The 25,748-nt window shown below is 43.6% G+C and overlaps 1 protein-coding gene across 2 annotated transcripts in view; it reads left to right on the forward strand.

Annotated features, from left to right (window-relative positions):
* CDK15 (cyclin dependent kinase 15) overlaps nt 1-25,748 on the forward strand; it is an 86,499-nt gene that overhangs the window by 49,798 nt on the left and 10,953 nt on the right. For both annotated transcript variants that reach the window (XM_065880639.1, XM_065880640.1), the window contains exons 10-11: nt 4,227-4,290; nt 18,832-18,880. In XM_065880639.1, coding sequence (XP_065736711.1) covers nt 4,227-4,290; nt 18,832-18,880 — 113 coding nt within the window. The remainder of the gene's footprint in view (nt 1-4,226; nt 4,291-18,831; nt 18,881-25,748) is intronic.

Raw genomic sequence — 25,748 nt, forward strand, 5'->3', positions numbered from 1 at the left:
TAAATTATAATAATATATAACTTATAAATATATAAATTATAAAAGAGCTAAGGTATGCTATTAGGATATTTGAAGAGTTATATACAAACTGATTTTTTTACATTACTTCCTATTTTTAAATGATCGTTTTCTTAAAAGCAATCATTTTACAGTTCTTTGCATTTAGCATAGCACTTAGAAATCATGGGACAGAAAGAATGAGTTAGACGTTTCCTAGGACCTGATGGCTCTCTAGTTATTAGTTCAAGTTTCCGGGACTGGTCTTGGTGGCTGACGCTGGCCATCTGAAGATGTTTTACGTAATTCAGTAAGTGAAAATTTTGGGCTTGTATCTGGACATAAAGTACCAAAACATGAGTGATGCAGCCAAAACAAATGTGTCTTAACAAATGGGTCCAACAGGTCCTGCCCAGGAAGCCATGTTCACGTCTACCATTATTCTTATCACACTGCAATAAATCAGAAGGACTTTATTTTGACATTTATGACAACTCATTACAAATATAAAACAAGTAAACACATTAGAAATAACACTGGCTTGGTGTTAGTAGACATGAATTCTGAACCCAGCCCTAACTTCAGGTTAGGTGGTAACGCAAGTCTCATAATTTATCTCCCTGGGTCTCTAGCATCTTAAAGTATATTTGATTTTCTGACTCCATGAACTTGTGACCTCTTTGAACAAAGTGTTAAGAGAATATTGTAGCTTCTATCTTTTTTTTTTTTTTTTTTTTTTTTGCGGTACACGGGCCTCTCACTGTTGTGGCCTCTCCCGTTGTGGAGCACAGGCTCCGGACGCGCAGGCTCAGCGGCCATGGCTCATGGGCCCAGCCGCTCCGCGACATGTGGGATCTTCCCGGACCGGGGCACAAACCCATGTCCCCTGCATCGGCAGGTGGACTCTCACCACTGTGCCACCAGGGAAGCCCAAGGCCACAGTTTTGTTACCACACATCTGTAGTTCCGTGCTCTGAGGACAAAGAGAGAACCACATTCAGCAGTGTGTTATCTCTTACATTACTACATCCCAAGCAGCTTGGAAATTCAAACATTACAAATGGCTCCTGAGTTGTGTTTTACTAAAGGTGGTCTATTTCGGGTTCTATGATACTTGATGTAGGAATTGCTTCTTTGAAAGCAATGGTCTAGTCTACATCTCCCAACCTCTAATCACAACTTTTCTTTACATTTATTCTGAGATCTCACACTTAGGAATAAAGACATAATAATAAGTCCTGAATTTTTATTTTACCATCTTTCTGAAATGCCTCCGTGTGTGTGTGTGTATGTGTGTGTGTGTGTGTGTGTGTGTGTGTGTGTGTTTACATCTGAATGGCTGTCATCAATTTTTAATCAATTTTTTAGAAATCTAATTCTTTCAATAAGTACTTTTAGCAAATAATACCAGATGTGGTTCTAAAATCAGAATAAAATAAACGATGCAGACTTTAAAGCCATTAATCAAAATGCCTTCAGTTTCCATTCCAACAAAGGCAGAAAACAGCCCTTGCAGCCCACTGTGGTTTCAAACACAGCACTCACTAGCTGCCTTTTAAGAGCCTTCAGGGAGGGAGTAAATCAACAATTTTTGGTTTTCAGTTTCCCAGTCAGTGAAGCGGAGATTGAGTACAAGTGAAAATGAATTCAATAACTTTCAAATAAAAACTGAGCATCAAATTTCCAAATAAAGGATATTGAATTTTTGTTTAAACTTTTAAAATCTCAGGCTTAAAGCTTTTAGCACAATATTCCAGAATTGTTGGTACCCATTTTGTTGGCTTTAATTACACAATAATACAAAGTAACCAACAATTCTGGTAACTTTCACCTTAGTGAAAATATGGATATGGTCGTTATTTATTTCCTTTATCGCTTTCTCTTCATTATATTTACTTTCTTTCATTGTGCTTTGCCAGGCAACAGAAGACGTAGGGGTACATGTGAATCATCCCACCCACTTGTTTACATGCACATCTGTGCAAATACATAAGATGGTAGGTTAACAAAGAAGAATTAGCTTCCCATCCTCTGGCCCTCTCCCACAAAAGAAGAATTAGTCCAGTTGGTTTTTCAAAATGGATTCCAGGATTCTTAGTGTTCCCTCCGGCTCAGGGTGGCTGCTAGGAAAAGCCTGTAATCCTCTCAGTAGCTTTTCAGTTTGTTTAGGGAATGGATCAAAGAAAGAAGCTTCTACTGGATGGCTTAATTTTTTTATTATGGGAGGGAAAATGGCGCTTCAGTGTCTTTTGTTTGAGGACAAGCTTAACAGACACCAAAGAGTGTACTTCTCGGCTAGAGTCCTGGTCAGCAAGCTGGTAAATATTAAGAGCCTTCTGGATTCCTCATTGATTATTGTCAATCATTGTTGGGCAGTTGACTTCCTGCCATAACAATTGGGCCAGCATCTGTATCCAGCATTTTACAAATGGATTCACTAGGCTTTTTCTATGAGAGATGCTTCTATAAAGACTTGTACTGAGATATGCTTCTAAGAAGAGTTATATTGTAGCGGTGTATGAAAACTACTAGTGTTTTATTAATATTTCACAAAAACAATATTATTCTGGCTCCTAGATATAACTGACATTGGGCTTTTATGACTGTCTTAAAAGAATGGTAAGATTTTGCCTACAAGGGAACTCACAGTAACAGCACCATCTAAAATCTGAAGTGTTTGTCTTTATACTCCAAAAGACTTTTCATAGTAATTAAAAACTAAAGCTTCAATTTGGTAATCCAAAGCACACGTGAGCTCTTTTTCAAGTGATGTTGTTAATGTTACTATCCACCAGTTAAAAACCAAGTACCATATTCCAAGCTGCTGGGCCACAGAGAAAACAAGCAGATGAGATGAATTTGGTAGAAAAGACTAGAGTTAGGTTTGGGATCATTTTTAGCCAACATTCCACTGCTTAAAGGTCAGTAATCTGAATCCTTTTTAATTTGAGCACATCGGGGAACAACTGAATGCCCATGCTGAGGCATAATTTAAACTGTCAAGTGTCTCCTGTTGAGACATATATATATAAATACAGTCATCTGATGTAAGGCAAAGGGACACTTTATCACTCCTGGCTTTTTCTATTCCTAACTCCCAATGCAGCATCCTAATGTATGGTGATCATGCAGTACAGAAGACATAGCTCGTTTTACTGTGCTTCACCTTATAGCACTTTGCAGACATTGCTTTTTTTTTTTTTTTTTAACAAATTGAAGGTTTGTGGCAACCCTGCGCTGTCAGATGATGGTTAGCAATTTTTAGTGAGGAAACATTTTTAAATTAAGATATGTACATTGGTTTTTTAAATTAAGGTATGTGCATTGCTCTGTTACGCACTTAATAGACCATAGTATAGTGTAAACATAACTTTTATATGCATCAGGAAACCGAAAATTTGTGTGACTCACTTTACTACAATATTAACTTTATTTGTAGTACCAAACCCATAATATCCCAAGGTAGGTCTGTAGATATTTGGGGATGAGAATATGACTTTAAGCAAGGTCATATGATCTGTATTAGTCAGAGATCTCCAGAGAAACAAAACCAATGGAGACATGTATGTATTTGTGTGTATGTGTATGTGTGTGTGTGTACGTATGTGTGTGTATCTCTTGTGATTCATTATGGGAATTGGCTCATGTGATTTCATGGAGGCTGAGATATGTCCTCTGCAAGCTGGAGAACCAGGAAAGCTGGTGGTATAATTCAGTCTAAGGGGACCACTGGTTTAAGTCCCAGAATCTGAAGGCCAGAGAACTAGGAGCTCCAATGTCCAAAGGCAAGAGAAGACAATGTCCCAGCTCAAGAAGAAAGAGAGAAAATTTGCTCTTCCTCCACCTTTTTGTTCTATTCAGGTCCTCTACCAATTGGATGATGCCACCCTCATTGGTGAGGGCCAATCTCTTTATTCAGTCTACTGATTCAATTACTAATCTCTTCCAGAAACACCCTCACAGACACCCCAGACATAATGTTTTACCGGCTATCTTGGGCATCCTTTAGCCCAGTCATGTTGACACATAGGACCATAGAAATACACTGCAGTTTTGCCCATGAAACTGCAAATGTTGGAAACACTGAAGTTTCTTTCTTTAACACATCAGCTGGCATAATGTGACATACATTCATTTCTTCCCTCTTCCTCCCTGATGTGTCCTTCATACCTGCTCCATCCACCTCATCTCCCCCTCATCTTTCTTTGTCTTTCTTTGGCTTTATATAGGTGTTGGGAGTCCCTACAGAGGATAACTGGCCTGGAGTTTCCAAGCTACCTAACTACAATCCAGGTAATATTGACTTGAGCCTCCGAAAGCTCTGAGAATTAGCAGTGTGAGAGCACTGGCCCCACAAACAGAGTGTCCCTCTTTAATTGTTAACAGTGTAGATAGCTCTAGACAGATTTTTAGACTCATATTCCCTGACTAATCTTTTTATGAGGAGGACGTCATTGAAATAGTAGTTGAGATTAGATCAGTTCTCCAACTCTGTAAAACACAAGTAACAAGCTGAATAACAATCTGGAATGACTGTTACTGTGGACTCCACAACCATTTCCAAATACCCAATGGCTTAAAAGGACAACTCAAAAGATGGTCTCATTTTTGAGCCCAGTGACTACCATTGAGTTTATTTGCTAGGTTATTGTATCTCGTAAAGTATAAAAAGAAAGCTAATACAATAGTGGGGAAATAAAGGCTCACTGGGCCTAGAACAGGCCAGGTGACATGTCTCTAGATTGTATCAGAGTTCATCCATTGTCTCCAAACCTAACACTTGGTTATTTTCTGTCACACATTTCGTCCTCCAATACTGGCTCCTGGGGGTGGAAGTGTTGCCATGGGGGATGTCTTTGAGAAATGGTCCCAAGAGCATGCCAGAGAGGTCAGATTACCCAGTTGTCACTTTAAGGACATTGAGACAGAAGAGAGGAGGCAAGCAATGAGCTATAGGATGAAGGACCATATCAGAGGTTGAGAAGCAAGTAATGGCCATACCAGAGCTGGACTCTTGCAGGAAGGATTAAAGGGGAGGTAAATAGGTACAAATTAGGGAGAATGTGGCCCAAGTCTGATTTTCCAGGTCTCTATATTATTCCACTGTCCCATAACTAAAATGGAATTTCCCCAAGTTGTTGTCATTACTAACTTTGGTATGAGGTTATCCTGGAAGGGTTTTTTGAGAGCAAGAAATTGTAAGGAGATTTCAAAGACAATTAAAATGGAAAACATGGGCTTCCCTGGTGGCACAGTGGTTGAGAGTCCGCCTGCCAATGCAGGGGACACGGGCTCGAGCCCTTGTCCGGGAAGATCCCACATGCCGCGGAGCGGCTGGGCCCGTGAGCCATGGCCGCTGAGCCTGTGCGTCCGGAGCCTGTGCTCCGCAACGGGAGAGGCCACAGCAGTGAGAGGCCGGCATACCAAAAAAAAAAAAAAAAAAAAAAAAAAGGAAAACAAAAGACATAGGAGGATGGGAATTTTTTACTTTTTTCTCCAGCATCTAATAGTTTTGCTCAAACAGCTATACATAGGGTTCAGGCATCTTGAACTGACCAGGATTGTGGAAAACCTATACCAGCTAAAGACCAACTGTAAAGTCATTTCAGCTGCTTTGTGAATGACCTGTATGCATTGCTAAACGCTGTTCAGATCATTTCCAAATAGTTTATCATTTCTAATGATTTTGCTTGAGTTTACTACTTGAGAAAAATGCCACCCTCTCGCCACAGGGCTTGGAATAACGCCTTTTCCCTTTCACTCTCTGAGTGAAATGGGACCCCTCAGCTTCCTAACATGGACGCAAGCAGAAGTTTAGGGTCACAGATGGGTTGTAGAAAACAATTTGGATGATCTCAATACAAAGCTGCCATGGTGAGCATATGCTGTTCCCCCAAACTTGAAATGTTTGGGTTTCAGGTTGATTCAGGCAATAAATAGTGATCCTTGATGAGAACAATAATGATAGAAACTTGTCCAAAATGCTTCCCTGCCAGGTTCTGTACTAAATAAGATAACTGGGTTCCAATAAAACATTGAGAAATATGTTGCATTTTTTATTTTGCTGTCATTTCAAAGTAATATACAATTTTTTATTTATGAAGAGAATTCTCCAGGCCCAACATCAATAGGTTTCATACTTTGCATTGTTTTTCTAGTAAGGATTCAATTTAATTCAAATAAGTCAAAAATTTCTGAGCACCTACTATCTGCCAGGCACTGTGTGACGTGCTGGGTTTGCATAGATGAATTCGGCACGTTCATGGACCTCTAAGAGGTTGTGTTTGTATTCATTCATCCACACTCTTTCACCAGCTCTCCTTATGGGGGTGTGTGTGTGCTCATTTGTGAGCCCCACTTCCACGGGCTTGGGCAGTGTATAGCTGTGGGCCAGGCTAGGCTTACGAAAGGAAGGGCGTTGTAACCTTAGTCACAGCCAAGATGTCTCAACTTTTACTTGTAAATCTTAAAAGTCCAGCATATCTTGGGCATGGGGTCAGTACTATTGATAACTCAATCACAAGGACTATGTTTTAAAACAGCCACCCACATCCGTGTTCCGGGAACATCCCCTTATATGCATTAAGAAGTCCCTTCAGGCCACCTCCCACCCACCCCCATCCCTGAGCTGTTGCTGCTGCTTCCAGGGACTTGAGCTCCAGTGATTAAGGGACCAGAAGAGGGGAAGGGAGCCAGTAAAATGTCACAGAGGAGAACTGTTAACGCCATGCTTGATGAGATTTTCATTCCTCTCCTTTTCACTCCAAGAGCCCCCAAACTTTGAATTCAGCTGCATAACAACTTTGAGGGAGCTGGAGAGCTCAGAACTCGAGAACCATCCGGTGGCCACCTGTGCCCACGCTGCCCTCACCAGGTCTTGTCTCAACTATGTATGAACAACACAGTTTCTGTTTGCACAGGTTTTAAAAAAACACCTGGTGCTGACCCCGCTGGACAGGTTTCTCTGACCAGTTACCTGTTTTCTTGGGGCGCTGATGAGCAGGGCTGTAAGTTTTCTCACCAGAAATTCAGACTCCTGTGCTTGATTAAATCTGGGTGAGGGAAGAAAGGTATATAATTTTAGACACTGGTCTGGTCTTTCTTTTTCTTTCTTTCTTTCTTTCTCTCTCTCTCTTTCTTTCTTTCTTTCTTTCTTTCTTTCTTTCTTCCTTTCTTTCTTTCTTTCTTTCTTTCTTTCTTTCTTTCTTTCTTTCCTTCCTTCTTTCCTTCCTTCCTTCCTTCCTTCCTTCCTTCCTTCCTTCCTTCCTTCCTTCCTTCTTTCCTTATCTCCCCCAGCCCCACCCCCTGCTTTAAGCAAGCTGGCTGAGAACTCTTGTGTCTTCCACTTCAAAGGGCCAGTTGTCTTATTTTGATGTGGGCAGATTGAGAAGTAGGCTTTGAAAAGTAGGCTTTTTTTTGTTTAATCTTTTCTCCTGGGATAGCTTTCAGAGCAATATATCCAAGTGTCAGTGAGGGGTTCTGACGAGCACGGACTCCCAGACTCTCAGCAGGATCATTCTCTAACAGAAATATAAAAGTGAAATATTAAAAACCCTGGAACGTGAGCTCCATCTGTAGAGTAGCCAGTGTCTTGCCTTGCTTGAACCATGGGAAAAAAAGATCTCCTTGAAAAAAGAGGGAAGAGAAAAAAAGTGCTTTGAGTAAGAGGTTTACAGGTTTAGTAGAGCATAGTAACATCCCCTCAAAGAAGTGGGTGTTGCTCTGTGACCCCCCAAAACGCTCCTCCTTTGACTCAGCCGCCAGAACACTCACCCTCCCTGGCAACACACCCCCTTTTCACATGCTAACTGAGGCGCCTGTGATTGGCTGAACAATAAACTGGTCACACTTGCTAAAGGCCTGCCATCTTGCACACAATTAGCCAAGACACATTCATCAAACTGGCGGAACAGGGTCTGTGCTGGCCTCCTGCAGCGGGGGAGGGGAGCAGTTCGGTGATCCTTGGTGAGAGTGCACAGGAAGCAATAATAAAGAAGGCATGCTGGAGGGGATTCTACTATCAGAAAGTCTAAAAAGGTTAAAGCCCCAACTGATGCCATATCTGGGATGCACTGTGTTTGTGACACAGAGGATCCCAGAATCTTAGAGCAAACTGGATATTGGTCTTGACTGAAATCTGCTGATACATGACAGTAGTGTGAATTTAAAGGGTGGACCCCTATAGACATTTTTACAAAGCTCTCTCAGCCCTCTTGGCTTCCCCTCCCGCTCCCAAGAAAATGCGCTCAGGAGCCCCTCCCCTTTTTAGCCTCAAGCACTTCGGGCCCAACTGGAACCAATAAGAAAAAAGTGTATGTAAGAAGTAGAGAACCATTTAGGATGAATTAAGAGAAAGTATTGGCTGGCAAGGTATTGGTCCTAAATTAAATATTTGGAGGACATTAAAAAGAGTTAATTTTGAGAGGGGGAAAAAAAAAGTTAACATTTGCACCTTCAGTGGTAATATCTTCTGACTTTTCCAAATTCCCTTTAAATAGCTCTCCCAATGGCAATATAGACCCAATAAGATCATACCTGAAAGACCAGTTTGCTACAGACTGGTGTAAGGCTTTTGAGGGAACCAACTAAATATTTAGACATTTCTCAGCTAAAGTAAACAGAGGACTTACCCCTCTGGAGGTTGCCCAGGCACCATCTCATTAGATGCAAAGATCCTGTGATAAAGAAAAACTTTTTTTTCTGCCCACATGATTGCAGCCCAGTTGTGGTTTTTTAATGTGTCATTGATTGTTTCATCCAACTCCTTTTGCTCCACTGAAAGGGTCTGTCGTGGCTCTGTTTGCTTCCTTAAACACGGTTTTTGAAAGCACTCATGCTGTGTGAGCTCAAATCCTAGCATTAATGTACTGCTGGGTTCATTTCACCACACTCAAAAGCGCCTAGTTTAAATCCCTCTCAATTCCATTTGAGGTACCAGAAGACTTTATCCTTCTCCACTAATGGTCCCAAGTTTACATCTAGATACTGGGGGTCAAGGACAGGAGAGGATTTAGAAATAACAGTGCATGACATTAGTCAATGCATTTGCCAAATTGCCAATTAGTTCCTGATGTGAGTGCAAAGCATTTTATTCCCGTCTCTTTGATGCCTGTTCCCGTTGAGAAGGGAATAGAGTCCACAGAGGCCTTCAAACTTTTAAAGAAATATCTGCTGAAAATCATGCCTGATTTGTGACATGAGCTCAGCTGCAGGGAAGCATCCGGGATTATCTTGGTCCTTTCAGCCCCAGGAAAGAACACTGCACATGGAAAGATTTTTCCACTGGAGGAACTTGGTAGAAATCAAAAGGCAGGAAAGCAGTACTAAAAGCCCTGCAGCGACCCAGATTCAGATGTCCTATAAACGATAGGCAAATGGATCCTGCTGACACCTAGTTATTTTCAGTACGCCTGCTTTTTCAACTTTTGACCACCAGGTGGAAGCAAGAAATAATGGGGGCGGAATACTGGCATCAGACAGGCTCACAACACAGCAAGCTAGCCTTACCCTGGGAACGTTTTATTTTGACCTGAAATCCAGTGTGAGAGCTTCACTTCATCTGACATCATTATAGGACAGATGATAATTAAAAATCTAAAATGATCCTTGTTCATGTCGGGATTACATAGAGCTACCACGCTTTGGGCTCAAAGAGTTCTGAGTGTGTCTTTGTGTGCCTGCTGTGAACACAATCTAAGCGGTGCATCCACTCAGTAGAATGAGCTATTAGCCAAGTGAGTTACTCAGTGGGCTGAACTAAGGGAGAGGTTACTGATAAGAGAGGTTTCAATTATTGGCATCAATTCATGGAGCGGCAGATCCACACTCCACCTCGTACTCTCTGGGGGTACTTGAGGAAGTTCTTTCTTTCCCAGTTCCCTAATCTGCAAAATGGGAGCAATCCTATCATTTAAAAAGTGTCCCCTGTGTGCCAGGCACAGGACATACGTAATAGCTAATTCTTATACTGTCTGCTAGGGTCCATGCTGGTTGGAGTAGCACAGTTTTACACCTGAGGAAACAGAGGCTTTCTCCCAGTTCCACACAGAGGCATTTCCTAGGTTGGAGATGGGTCAGTCTACAGCAAACCTGTTCTCTTTCTGTTAACCATGTTATGTCCCTCTGTCTCGTTTTGCAGACATCATAATGATCTGATATATGTATATATTATAAAACAATAGTTAACATCCACAGTGCCTAACTTTTAGGCAATGCCCAATAAAAGTTAGTTCGCATCCTTTTTTTTTTTACACAGGGTGGAAGTTCATTCAGCTGCTCAGTGACTCACCAGGGTTCAGACTCAATGGTAGTTGTGTGAGAGCTGATGCAATGTCTGTTTCTTTCTGTTTAGCTCCCTTAGAGTTCTTGGCTTCCTTATAGATGTCAGGCATACCTCCTAGGCCAGAACTGACTTTGGTTTTTCCTTGCTTGGGCCTAAACACTGCCTGAATTCACATACCCTAAGAGCTGACCTGCAGTTTTCAAACACCTACCTGAGTCAGTCTGAGCGCCTGTTAAATCTGTCCCTTCTGGTGAAGGCTCCTTTCTGCTGCCCATCCTAAACTGCTGTGAGATGCCTGCCCACGCTGTGGCCACAGGGCTCTTCCCCAGGAGAACACTTATTATCTACATAATGGTGTCCAGTAAGGGCCACTAAATCACAGATGGTATTCATGTTGTCATTGTTGGTTTCACCCAAAGCATGGTACAGTGGAAAGAGTGCTGAGGTTTTCTACAAAGCAAACCTGACCACTTCCAGTGTTTCTAGTATTTTACACCTGCCCCCATAACTGGCACGTAATAGTAAATAGATATTTGTTAGATGAAATCAACGGCGACCTGGGTTCTAGTTCCTGGTTCTAGCACCTTCTGGACTAATAATCCTTGTTCTGCCTGCTTTGCCAAGAAAGTACATGTAAGTTATTATACACCTTGTTGCTGGGTAAAATAACGGTCGTTTATTGAGCACTAACTATGAATTAGGCACTTTTCATACATCATACTACTTGGATTCACAACAGCTCTATCCAACAGGGGCAACGTTATCATTCCTACTTATAGACGAGAGAGCTAAGGCTTGGGGAGGTATGTGTCTTGCCCAGGGTCACCTGGCCAGGAAGGGGGTGACCCAGAATATCCAGCCTGTTGAACTCCAAGTTGGTGCTCATAGGTAATTCCACAGTACCTTCCAAGGGCAAATATAATTTGGTAATAAAACAATGCCCTAGGCTGGCATCAGCCAATAACACTTTTCCAAATTCATTCCCAAATGATTCTGTCCTTTAACCCAGACTTGCTTTTAGAATCTGTGAGCTTGGTGACATGTTTCTGAAATGTAATGTGAGTGGAGCTCCCGCCCTGGGACTCCAGCAGGCAACCCCGCCTGCTTCAGGTAATGAAGCCACGATGTTCACCGAATCTATGAACCACCATCAGGCGCATTGCTGTCCCACTTCTGGAGCACGGCAAAAGCTCGTGGGAGTTACTGTTAACATCTTTATTAACCCATCCCCCCAATCAAGCAGTGAAATTCATTTAGATACATGGCCCACTTTGATCTTCATTAATACTTTCTACATTTATTTTTAGTTTTCTCATCTTTATTTGGGGGCAATTATTAGTTTTTATTGAGGGGGACTGGATGATCTTAAAGTAGTTAAGATTAGGAAAAGTTACAAATGAAGGAAAGCAGGTTAAAAGAAATTTTTTTCAAGTAAACCCTGCTATGTTTCTTCCCAGTTCAGGAAAAAGGCCTTAAGGTCGCAAACATCATGGATCTGGGTCAGATCAGAGACTTCTTCCACACCTTCGTGGCCTGTGCCTGGCATCATCGATCTCTGTAAGATACAGAGTGGGAATCACAAGTGGGCTCTCTCGAGTCACTTTTACCTCTTAAGAATAAGGTTTAGTAAATTTCAATTTTTATTTTTCACCTAAGCATCAATTTTTCATTCATTCAACAAATATTTATTGAATGCTAGGTGCTAAGACTAAGATGCAAAAATCGATAATACATTGATACCTGCCTTCAAGGCATACAGTCTAGTGGGAGAAACAAATAAATACTACAATGTGGAAAGTATTATTATAGCAGGATACCCTAGGGACCTCTAGGAACACTTGGAAAAAGGCCTTGGCTTGTCTGGGGAATTTAGGGACTGTTTGGGAGAAAGAGACATGAGCTGGGTTTCAGGCATGATGAAGTGGGCTTTCTCCAGGTGAGCAAGAGGGGGAAGGACATTCCAGACAAAGGAACTTGACACAGAGGAGTAGGAAAGCGGGTGTACCTGGTAATGTACACGCAGGTGAATTGCTCAGGGAAGCTAGAATGTCGGCTTTGTGGCCGACCATTAACCTGGAGATTAACCTGGAAGGACAGATGGGGAACCGACTGGAAAGTGATTTGTAATCAACCTAAGGATTTGGACTCGACTAAGAAGCAAAGAGAAGGCATCGGATGATTGTTAGCAGGGAAGTGATATGGCAGGATTTCAATTTTAGAAAAAATTGCTTGAAAGACTATATGTAGAATTAAATTGGTGGTAGTCAGTGTGGCAATGCTCTGGATTCTAGAAGATAAATAGGAAGTGTCAGCTAGAGCAGTAGCAACGGATGAAGAATGTTGGGGCAAATCTAAAAAGCATGAAGGAGGTAGAGTCAAGGGGAGGTTGTAACTGATTGGATTTGACTTGTGAAGGAGAAATCTAAATCCAGTGGGTGAGAGAATGATAATACCATTTACAGGAAGTAAAAGGGGGAAGGAACAGATTTGTGGGGAATGTAATGAGTATAAGGTTTGAACATTTCAAGATGAAGATATCTGTGAGACCACCAAATGGAGATATCTGAAAAGCAATTAGAAATACAAGCCTGTGGGGAATTGCCTGGCAGTCCAATGGTTAGGACTCTGCTCGCTCAGTGCCGAGGGCTCGGGTTCAATCCCTGGTCAGGGAACTAAGATCCCACAAGCTATGGAGTGTGGCAAAAAAAAGAAAAGAAATACAAGCCTGTGATTATAGGGGTCTAATCTAGAAATACAAAATTGGAAGTCATCTGCTTAAAGTGGTATTTAAAGCTCCAGGTGTGAGTTCAATCACGCGAGGGAGACCGTGTGGAGAAAGGAGACTATGATGGCACCAGGGGGACCAATGCTGAAGGATCCAGTAGAGGGAAAGGGTTCTTTGGAAGCTGAGAAGGAAGAGTCAGAGAGGCTGGAAAAGACCAAAAGATGATGATAATTACCATCATTGTTGGCATCATAATTCCATGGAAATCATACGGCTGTAAACTTGGGGGGAGCACCAAGTACCATGTCTGTGCATTTCCAGTGCTGAGCACAACACCTGCACGTGTGGCCCTTAAACATTTGTAGAGGCTACAGGGGAGTGATAAATGTTGTCAAATGATGCGTCATTAAATACCATAGACACCGAATGGCATGATCAAGCTATAGCTCAAACATCGTCTGTGGGTGTGGACAGGCATTAAACACTGCCCCCGGGAGAGGGGAGACTCCTGACTGAGCCCATCACCTCCACCTTCTCCATCCACGCACCAGGAACCAGGCCTGGCTTCCCCTTCCTCTCCAGAGACCACTACCTTAGGAACAGTCTTCCGAGGATAGATATTTTCTTAGAATCCACAAGAAGTTTTGATGCAGGGTTAGAAAAGTGATAAGCCCCCAATGAGAGTTGAAGTGCCAGGCTCAAATGCCAAGGAGCGCCCTCCGTGAGAGCACTGGCTTTTGGTGTCCCGATGACACTCAAACAGGAATGCCAAGTTCAGACTCCTTGAGCAAAAGACTAAGCTAGCTACCTGAGGAAGAGGGAGGCGAGCAGCTGTGAGGGCTTGAGTGTGTATATCTGGGGTGAGGCTGAGGGTGAGGTAGAAGAGCTACAGATTTTTGCAAAGCCGCTTTAAAGTTCCTGCTTGAGATAGCGCAGTAAGGCTAACAGCATTATCAACTATCTAAATATATGGTATCTCAAGAATGCATTGTGTTCCGGGGAAATTCCAGAGGTGTAGTTCAGTAGACCGCACTATAAGATAACCTTAGGGGGATTGTGGTAAAGACTATAGTAACTGGAAAATGTTTCACTTTGAGCTAAGGCTCAAAATGGTCCTGGTGATATTTTATCAACCAACCAACAAATCTCTATTGACTTGAATCAGTTGTGAAATGAGCTTTCTTAAAGGTTTATGAAAAAATGCATTATTTTACTATGGTAGCAACAGTTTGGCCCTCATTTTACTTTTACTCTGTTCAGTTGGGAAATTAAAATGTTCAGCTTTTAAACTTGGCTTTTACAAAAGCAATGTTTACTTTGCTCTTCCTGCCTCAAATTCCAACTGAACTCAAACGAGAACTCCTTTAAAGAGAACTGCAGAAGGAGGAGATGGAGAGGAATCTGGTCTAATGATTAACCATCATCTTTGGAAGGAGAGGGGAAATAAGCTACCTACAGACCTACGATTTGAGAGGCTACTGAAGCCAGAGAAACAGACTTCTCTTGAAATGGCGCTGGGTAAAATGCCTGTTTGTGGATCATTCTCTCATTGATCCGCTTGCGGTTTAACTACTGGGAAAAATCAATGGGAAGGAGGCAAGGTCACCCAGCATCAGGTTATCTGCATAAGAGCAGAGGGCTGGCCACAAACGGGCGCTGGGCTTTGGCTCTGCTTCATAACCAGCAACCTGGCTGACGCTGGACACCTCAATCCTCTATCTGGGCTAACATAGCTACAAAATAGGTGTGGGAAGAGAGTCAGGCACAGTCTATGCAAGACACGGAACCTCAAGTTCAATGTTGTCACGTTGCCTCCTGGGGCCAACTTTTTTTTTTTTAATGTGGTACGAGGGCCTCTCACTGTTGTGGCCTCTCCCGTTGTGGAGCACAGGCTCCGGACGCGCAGGCTCAGCGGCCATGGCTCACGGGCCCAGCCGCTCTGCGGCATGTGGGATCTTCCTGGACCGGGGCACGAACCCATGTCCCCTGCATCGGCAGGCAGACTCTCAACCACGCACCACCAGGGAAGCCCTGGGGCCAACTCTTACAAGTCAACCTCTACTGGTAGAATTTACGAGGAATGATTTTTTTCCTTCATCATGCTTCCTCTTTCACATCCTTGAAAAACATGTGAAGTATGCATCAGACACGGTGTTCTGCGATTTTTATGTACATTGATTAACTGAATTTTCACAAGCCTACTTGAGGAAATGAGCCCCAGAGAAGTGTGTAGGAGTTGCTGGGAGTTGCTGGTCGACCCTGCCCTCCTTGATAGACCAGTGTCCTTTGCCTCATTTAGTGCCACTCTAGAAACATCTGGAGACCATTAAACGTAACAACACAACAACCGACCAATGCTGGGCCCTCCCCAGGCTCGTTGAATTAGACTCTGTGGGGTGAAGCCAGCGCCTCCTTTTGGTTCAAAAACTCTCCCAGGTGATGCTAGTATGCTGCTTGGCTTGAGGACCATTTGTGTGAGACCAGATTGCTTCTCCAAAATGAGAGGTAGAAACAAGAAGAAGAAAAAGAAAAAGGAATAAGACTAACATTGATTGAGCCCCTACTACAGGCCAAGTGCTTAATCTTATCTAATTCTCCCAGGCAACTGGAAAAGTGTTCCCACTTTACAGATTGAGAAACTTCTGAGTTACTTAACCAGAGAGGTGAAGTAATTTCCCCCAAAGCCCAGAGCTCATAAGTGGCAGAAAGGAGATTTAAGCCTGGGCTTGTGTTCATGTTACTACACCACAGAGCTAAGGCACACACCTCTGGCCCACACTGAAAACTCAAAAGAAATTAAGCTAGGCTTGTACGAACTCAAGCTTGCAACACATTAGAATTTCAGTAGAGTGAAACAGCAAATTATGGGTGTCCAAGGAGAACAATAAGCAGAAACCTTATTGAAACCTGAAAGGAGAAATACATGGTACATAAAACAAGAGAAAGAGGCAGAAGGTAAAAAGGCAAAGGATGAGGAAATACTTATACTTCACTCACTGCTCTAATTCTCACCACAACCCTGTGCAGTAGGAGCTATAATTATCTCGCTCCGGGCTTCCCTGGTGGCGCAGTGGTTGAGAGTCCGCCTGCCGATGCAGCGGACGCGGGTTCATGCCCCGGTCCGGGAAGATCCCACATGCCGCAGAGCGGCTGGGCCCGTGAGCCATGGCTGCTGAGCCTGCGTGTCCAGAGCCTGTGCTCCGCAACGGGAGAGGCCACAACGGTGAGAGGCCTGCGTACCACAAAAAAAAAAAACCAAGTCCAGGTCCCAACTACACATAGTTTGCATTGCCCATCACTTTTCAAAGGAAGAGAAAGAAGGAGAAGGAAATAGGATTTACTTAATGCTCTGAGGCCAGCACCTTACATTCGTTATCTCACTGCATCCATAAATTCAACAAATCACTTAGTCCTTGTGAGGCGACTATGACCTCCAACTTGAGTTATTGGAAACAGGCTGGCCATGGCGAAAGTATCTTGCTTAATTAAGGTCACAGTGAACTTGAAGCAGTAGTTTCAATCCCTAGGTTCAGTGTTCAAACCCTAATTCAGCTAATTCCAAACCCATGTTCCACAAGAACAACACTAAAGCCAGCAATTGTATTAAAATACTAAAGGCCAAAACCCCCAGCACATAAAAACAAAACATGGGAGAGCATTGAAATGGATCTCACTATATCAATTGGAAATTGGGATATGACTGAATGAGGATATACTTTAATTTTGTTTAGCCAGGGAAAACTGTCAGTAGGCAGCAAAAAGTGGTTTGGAAATAAACATTCTGAACAAATGCCAGGTATTCTTATCTTTACTGGTCATTTAAATTTAGACACAATCACCTGAAGAGAGAGTAAATAACCGGTATAGGCAAGTGCTTCCCTTAGTGCCCACCTGGGACTATTAAACACCAGCAGAGGGCTTTCCTGGTGGCGCAGTGGTTAAGAATCCGCCTGCCAATGCAGGGGACGTGGGTTCAAGCCCGAGTCCGGGAAGATCCCACATGCTGCGGAGCAAATAAGCCCCTGAGCCACAACTACTGAACCTGCTCTCTAAAGCCCACGAGCCACAACTACTGAAGCCCGCACCTGGAGCCCATGCTCCCCAACAAGAGAAGCCACCACAATGAGAAGCCCTGGCTCAGCAACGAATAGTAGCCCCCGCTCGCCGCAACTAGAGAAAGCCCGCGCGCAGCAACGAAGACCCAACACAGCCAAAAATAAATAAATTTATTTTAAAAAAATACTGCCAGCAGAGTAGTTCACATTTGATTGCATCTGACCTTGAAAACTCAGCTTAAATCATGTTCTTTGATCACAGCTTTCATTCTACAACTCTTAACAGCATAATGTCCATCTTTAATTGAACATATTTTTTGAAGTTAGACAAGTAATATGTGCTTTTTATTTAAAAATAAATAAATTTAAGAAAATTAGCATAGAAGTGAGAAGGGTAAGCCCTAGTGACCATTATCACGATCAGGTGAGTGGTCTTCCAGGGCTTTTTCTATATACATACAGACATGAAAAGGTCAGTATTGTCAAAACCATCTTTTGCCCAACTATGATTAAATTCTTTGTTAGATAAACAGTCTTGCTGTATTCCATTCCTATAGGAGCTGGAAGAAGAGAGCTTTTAAAACCAAGAGAATTACATTTCAGGCCCAAGGAAAATATAAAGCAAAAACATCCTTTTACATGAGAGTTGAAATACTCTTTTCTCAATTTGGAGTCGGAAATAGAAGGATTTGATAAGCAACAGAAGCTTACATCCTTGTAGCCCCTTTTAGCACCCGTACACAGAGTAAGCATTTAATTGGTATTTCTTGAATGAATAAGAAATTGTCTCCTTTTATAGTGGTTTTATTTTGGGTTAAATAGTGTCAGTATCCAAAAAAAAATAGAAACACATGTATCCACATGTAATGTTGTAAAGAGTGCTCCAAAGAAAATTACAAATCTTATTATCATCCATTTTGGATTATTCAAGCCAGGATTCACTTCCACCTTTACTGTAAGTGACATATAAAATTAGTCCCATTAACTTTTTAACCACTTCTGAGTTTTTAAGACTTTGCCCCCTCATTTGTCACAGGAGTTTTCTTGGAGGGGGGTGGGGCAAGCACGTTTTGTTCTCTCAAATGAATTGTAAGCTCTGTAGGAGTGGGGAAGCTTCTTGTGATTACTTTTGTATTCTCCCAGCACTCGGCACATGTTCTGCACACAGCAGACATTAAATATTGTGACTGGATTATTTTAGTTTGCTAGGGATGCCGTAACAAAGTACTACAAACTGGGTGGCTTAAGCCACGGAAATGTATCGTCTCTCTCGCTTCTGGAGGCTAGATCTGAACTTGAGGTGTTGGCAGGATTGGTTCTTTCTGAGCGCTCTGAGGGAAGGATTTGTTCAGGCCTCTCTCCTTGGCTTGTACATGCTGTCTTCTCCTGTCTCTTCTTTGTCTTCCCCTACACATGTCCGTCTCTATGTCCAAAATTTCCTTTTTTATTCAGACCCTGGTCATATTAAATTAAGGTCCACCCTAATGACCTCATCTTTACTAATAATATCTGCAACGACCCTGTGTCCAAATAAGGTCAAATTCTGAGGTACTTGGGCCTAGGACTTTGACATATGAATTCGGGAGAAGGACACAACTCAACCCAGAATAGTGACCTTCCATTTAAACTTAAACTCATTTAGTTTGCCTACCTGATAACTGAATTCCCTGTTACCCCAAGCCAAGAAGAGCATTTAGAATTTTAATAATATTTTTGGCAACAGGATTTTAGGGTTGTTTTTGTCTTTTAACATGTCTGTGTATGCTTTCCAGAATGGTTCCCACTGCCTAAGCCTCAGAGCCTTCAGAATGTCTGCAACCGGTGAGTACCGCCTTGGAAAGCTTATCTTTCAGCAGGGTTGAAGGGACATTTCCCTGGGCCTCAACCTGATGAACACCCAGCCCCTGAGCACCTTGATCTGGGGGCCCTCAGCCCCAGGAAGACGCCTCTTGGACAGGCAGCCACCTGTGAGTCTGTTAGTTTTTCTCTGTGAACCATTTTACTTCCCGTGAGTTTGGTCATTAAAATTGTTTTGCGCCCCTCAACCCTGCCCGAGGCCCTGAGAACGAGGGAGCGTTGGCCTGTAAGAAGACCTAGTGGGTTTATTATTCTCCGACACAGAAACCAAATGATGTCACTGAGCAGCTGTTGGGGGGCAACGTGATTCATGGAGGCCACGCTTTCCCAGGCCCTCTCTACGCAGCCTCGGCTCGGACCAGGGCAGACTTTTATTACCAGCTTTCAACAAGTCCCCGGTTTCTTTTGCAAAGTAAAACAGATAATAGAGACATTCCCGGAATAGTTAGCTAACTAAGCCGTGCCAGGCAACCTCAGAGCTAAGAAGAACTCAGTGTTTTCGGACAATGACCAATTACAATAACCAGTATTATTTGATCTGAGAGTAATTAGCCGAGGCTCTGTTCTTTTTGCTTCAGTGAGGAGACAAACAAGGCAGTGAGAAAAACATCAGAGACAGGGGAAAGGGGCTCAAATGTCAAAGAAAAACACCCTCCTGCAGGTGGGGAGAAGAGAAAGAGACCCTCAGTGAACGTTTGAACGTTGTTCTTCCCTGAAAATGTGGTAGGGTTTAACCCAACCAAAGTTTGTTTGATTTTTTTCCCCATACTTACTGTTCATGTGCTTTAAAAAGCCTCCACGGAGAGTGGATATCAGAGCACAAAGAGTGAAATAGGTCAGAAGACAGAACTATGAACTAGCAAAGGATCTTTTTTTGGGAGGGACGATTCTCCCCAGGGCGTCCGCGCACTGTATCACCTGAACCTCGCCGTTGTTTTGGAGACAGGTTCCAGGGAGCTGCTGTTTATCATTTCATGCAAGACGTGCAAACTTCCTCTTGCCCGCGTAGTCAGGCTCCCTCACCCCTAACTCGAGGGATTTGGATTTTCATGCTGCCCTGTGGCTTTCTTCCATTTCACCACTGGCTTCCAAAATAAACGGTAACTCCAAACCTGCAGGCCACCTTACTACCCTGCACTGCTGCTGTTGTCACTGTCTCACGGCAGGAGAGAGCGCCTGTAGCCGCCCAGCCAGCCCTTCTTTCTAGGCTGAGCAGGACGTGGACTGGCTGAACATCCCGCTGGCTTTTCTGACCATAGGCAACACCTCGGCCCACCGCCTCGTTCCCAGCAATACCTCTGCCTTAGCTCAGACTCCTGGCTTCTCTTTGCTCAGATTCTCAAAGCAAGGAGTAATGTCTAGAGATGTGCCGTCTCATACCGTAGCCACTAACCACATGTGACTATTTCAATTTACATTATTTAAAATTAAATTTGAAATTCAGTTACTCCAAGGATTTACTGTATAGCACAGGGAATTATATCCAATATCTTGTAATAACCTAGAATGGAATATAATCTGCAAAACAAAACCCCCAAAACTGAATCACTACGCTGTACACCTGAAGCAAACACAATATTGTAAATCAACTATACTTCAGTTAAAAAACATTAGCTACTCAGTTGCAGTAGCTACACTTGAAGGGCTCAGTAGCCACATGTGAGTAGTGGCTACCATATGGGACGGGGCAGAAATAGGATTTTTCCATCAGCACGGAAAGTTCTATTAGACAGCACTGGCCTAAGTTATCACGTGAGAAAACTCTTGGCTCTGAGAAGGGCTTTGTCATTGAAAGGGGACTAAGGTTAGGTGGGATGCTTGCTGTGTGCCTAGTAGGGGGCTGCACATGTTATTTCACTTATGCCTCACAAATCTCATTCCCATTTCAAAGAGAAGGAAACTGAACCTCAAGGAAGTTCGATAACTTGGCCAAAGTCATCAAGCTAAGCAAGCGGTAGGGCTGGGCTTCATCTGGTACCCAGGTCTCTGTGGCTTTGTCAGTTGAGTCAAGTTGCAAGTGTGATGAGTAAAGAGCAGCCTTGTTGTCACTGGCTTTTTTACAATATTTCTGCCAAGGAGCAGAGGAACTGTGAGCGGACTGGAAATGCACCTCGAGGCCTTGTCTGGGGTTTGATGGGATCGCGATTAACATGGGCCTAGTAAGTGCACACTCACTCGTTAGACTGATTAGGAAATTATAGGACAGCTTCTCTGATGCTCTGATGTTTCCTTCTAGTGTTGGAGATATTTCTTTTTTTCTTTTTTTGATACGCGGGCCTCTCACTGTTGTGGCCTCTCCCGTTGCGGAGCACAGGCTCCGGATGCACAGGCTCAGCGGCCATGGCTCACGGGCCTAGCCGCTCCACGGCATGTGGGATCTTCCCGGACCGGGGCACGAACCCGCGTCCCCTGCATCAGCAGGCGGACTCTCAACGACTGTGCCACCAGGGAAGCCCTGTTGGAGATATTTCTTATTAGGGATATCTGCTTTACCACATCCTAAACTGACAGCACTAAAAAAGTACCCACTCTCCTGAAACAACAACAACAAAAAGGTCACCATCGAAAAAAACCAATATTTGAATAAAGTCTGCAGTTTAGTTAATAATATTGCCTATTAATTACTTAGTTTTGATAATTTTACTATGACTATCTGAAATGTTAACATTAGGGGAAGCTAGTGAAACATACAACTATTACTCCTGAAACTCTTCTGTAAACTTAAAATCACTTCAAAATAAAAACAAATTGAAAAATTGGAAAAAAGAAAGTGACCACTCTATCCCTGCCCTTTTTCTCTTTCTATGGATCTAGGGGAAAACAACAAAGAACCCAGCTGAACTCACCGTGACCAGCCTTGTGCTGCAAACAGATAAAGCCCTTCCCCCATCAACCTGCTGGCAGCAATGGCAGTGGGAGAGTTTTATACTCAGAGCCAGGCTGTGCAGAGAAATCAAGGCTGTTGCCTTAGGCCCCTGAAAGCCACCAGATTCCAGATATGTTGAGTAACTTTTTATTGTTCATGTTTCTGTTCTGGACTTCTAAAATTAAATGTGGATGTCCTCACACCCAGCACATCTTTCAGGATTGATTTACACTTATAATCCTTTTACCACTATCATGAGCAGTGGGGCCCGTGGCAATTCAGGTTGGCTGGAATGAATTTGTCTTCTATGCACACACAGACAGGAGCTCTCCTGGAATGCTGGTGGAAATGGAAATTGGGACAACTAGCTGATAATCAAAAAATTTAGAGGGCTTCCCTGGTGGCGCAGTGGTTGAGAGTCCGCCTGCCGATGCAGGGGACACGGGTTCATGCCCCGGTCTGGGAAGACCCCACATGCCGCGGAGTGGCTGCGCCCGTGAGCCATGGCCGCTGGAGCCTGTGCGTCCGGAGCCTGTGCTCCGCAACGGGAGAAGCCACAACAGTGAGAGGCCTGTGTACCGCAAAAAAAAAAAAAAATTTAACATGTCGTATAGTATCCTTCAACCTGGGAATTTCAATTTCCAGAATTTATACTAAGGAAATTATTGCACAAGTACGCAATGATTTATATTTGAGGATATTTGTCACAGCATGATTTTAATAGTAGCCCCTTACACCCCAACAAGAAAGGAAACAACTTCAATAAGCGTTTGGCTATGTGGACTATGGTATCGCTACATAGCGAAATGCTCTGCAGTCATTAAAACTATGTCCCAGAAGGCTATTCAAAGTCCTGGGAAGATGATCAAGACAGTCAAGTGCAAAAAGTAGGTTGAACAGCATGTAGAGTATGATCCCATTTTTTTGTAAAACAAAAAATATATCTGTATAAAAATAAAGGACTAAAGAATAAATAAACACTAAAACAATGGTGATTATCTTTGAGTGAAAAGGGTCATCTCAGAGTGATGAGATAGCTTCAGTTTTCTTTCTCTGCATTTTCTAAGTGTTCTACAACAAACGTATTATTCTGGCAATGGAACGCTTCTCACTTCTGGAAATGTTACTAGTAGGAGAGGTTCACCAGAGGATTCTTTGTCTTTATTAACAGACTCCCATTAATTGGGTGGTAGGTTCTCTTAACTTTGCAAGGTACTCCTGGCATGTTCCATAGCTAATATCACAAGCCTAACAAATAATATCTATTAACATTTAGCCTATATGGAAGTGTGCTAGTAGGCAAATTAATTTTGCGATGTTCGCTTTTCAATTGTCAACTTTCATTTCCAAAGCAGGGGTTGTAACCAGTGAAGAATTGTTCGGGTAGGAGTTAGAGGAGGTGGAAAATTGTAGAAATGTGCCAATAAAGGCAATGGATAGTGAACAAGACTATAGATGGCAGAAAGAAGCAGAATTATACAAACATGGAGGTAAATTAACATTTGTGCCCAAAGAAGCAACATCTGTATCCCTAGGGCTCTTTTCTCAGCTCCCAAATAAGAGATCATAGCAAGGTGGAGATTCTTAGGATGCGTGTCCAGATCAGGTGGTCCTACTATAAGCCTTTACTGTGCTACTAGTAAAGGCTCGTAGTCAGGAGGGCACGTATTTGGTTTATACGGGGAAGACCAATGTGAAATGGTCTCACCCGAGGAAAAGCCTTCATTCATGCGTGTACTCCGCCTCTGCCCGCTGAGGAGCAGAAGTAGGTGACGGCGGTCACAGTTTGGAGGCCGTGAGATTGAAATAAGTCCCAACGCCACTAAAAGCCTTGACACAACCTCGTGGGAAGGGCGGGGGCCGGGGGGTGGGGTGGGGTCGGGGGAAGGTTGGTTAGTTGAAGAGGAAAGTCCTCAAGAAGAAGTCTCCCTATTACTGACCGGTTCCCACTCTCCTTTCTTTCGTTTGTCCGCCGCAAGTGCCCTGCTCTGCTTCTATGTGTCCCCACAAGCCCCGTAAGCTCCATCAGCCTTTCTTGGCTTCGGCAGCCACCCCACCTAGATACAGTCTAAATGAAACCAGTATGTACGCCCGAACTAACACGGGTTGGAACAAGTCCCCTAGCCTTCCTTGCCCAATGAGATCGCAGCCCCTAAGCCCCTTCTCCAGAGCAGTTCTGTAACAATTCAGTTGTTATGAGCAAGCTGGGTGGGAGTGTACCAAGGAAACACATCTCTGACTGGGGTGCAGTGTGGAGGCGGATGCATTGTGTCCCCCCCCCCCCCACCCGCCCGTAATCACCTGTCCACCCGGCCACCCCCGGAAGTTCAGAGACGTTTCAGGCCCTAATTTCGGCATGCATCCCACTCCACCACCCTGTAGTGAAAACAGATTTTCCCTGAGTCTCCTTCCAGACGGGTCCTGGGTCCTGCTGATGTGAACCAGCTTCTGCACTCTGGACTCCTATTTCATTGGCCCTGAAAATCTGCGCCTGGGCAGGGCACCCTAGATGGAGAAAAGACCCGCCAGCACTTCAGGTCACAAACTACTAAGCAGGCCTCCACCCCTGGTTCCCTTCTCTTCCAGCTGGCCTGGAAATTTGCAAGGACCGGGGATATGCAGATTTCTTCTCTATTTTAAGTCTGTGAAGCATTTACTCTTGAGTTTGAGGGTAGAGTCAGTTATCTGTTTGCAGAAAGAGTTTTATGTCATGGGAGTCAGATACCTGAAAGTTTTTTATGCAAATCTTATGCAAAAATTAGGCAAATTCCAACTCTGGGCCAGGGCTTCCTGCATCACTGCATCATGGCACCTGGGGAGGGAAAGGGTATCTGTTTCTCGCTTCAGGTTGGTATGTACATTCAACCTTAAGGAAGCTCATCTGTTTTTGCTTAATTGGGGAGTTGCATGGCCATGCAACTGAATTCTGAATGTCAGGCATCAGTTCGGCAGTTAACTGTCTCTCGGGATCAGCACAGTTTTCTGTCTTGTGCTTTCCACTTGTAAACCTGTCTGTGGGCTCTAGAGATGGGTGTACTTAAATGACTGGCACTAGATTAGCAAAGACTTTCAGCCACTGTAAGTAAATAGGAAGCATGGAAGACCCACAGGGCCTGCAGGGTCAGACCCTTGCCACCCTCCCCAGCTTCATATCAGGCCCCTCTCCTCTTTGTTCCAGGCCAGCAAACTGGCCTTTCTTCCTTTCTTTAAAATAACTCTTCTCCCTCCCACCCTGGGGGTCTGCAACGCCTGCCCCTCCCCTGCCCCAGGTCTTCAGCTCTCAGCTCAAATGCTGCTTCCTCGGGAAAGTTCTCCCTGACCACCTCCCAAGTCTGGACCTTTTTCTTCCCAATTGTGCTTATGCATTAGTATGACCATTTGATTAGTGTCTGACTCCTCTGCGAGATTAAGCTGCCAGAAGACAGCTTCCCTGCATCTCCCAGATCCAACCGCCTACATAGTAGTTGCTCAGCTAATGGATTTGCTCAACTCCAAATTTATAATTCAACATAAGGTCAACTTGAGGATTTGTCCTTACTGTAATCTGGGTACTTAATTATCTTTCTTGCCTATGCTCTATCTCAGGGGAAACCAATAGAGCTTCCTAGAGACAAACCCTGGGAGCTGAGCTTCAGAAACACTGTAAATAAGGGTTTTTTCCACCCAAGTTTCACCCTCCAGAGTCTCCTCTTTCCCTCTTCCCCTCCTAGGATTCTGTGCTTGCCACCCTTGGAACATATTTCCATCTGGGCTTTTCTGCTTGCTAGAGGCCGCTGTGTCCCTCAAAGAAGAATCCTTAATTATATATTTCTGTTTCTATTATTACAATTCCAGGTCCTTTATGTACACCTGGTACCGAGAGCCACGGTGGAGGGGGCGGGGGTGGGGGCTGAATGGTGGCAATGCTGAAAATTTCCCTTAATCTTAGTAACAGGACAGGTAAGAGTTTCAACTTGCCATCAACTT

This window comes from Phocoena phocoena, chromosome 7 (assembly GCF_963924675.1).
Source record: "Phocoena phocoena chromosome 7, mPhoPho1.1, whole genome shotgun sequence".
Lineage (NCBI taxonomy): Eukaryota > Metazoa > Chordata > Mammalia > Artiodactyla > Phocoenidae > Phocoena > Phocoena phocoena.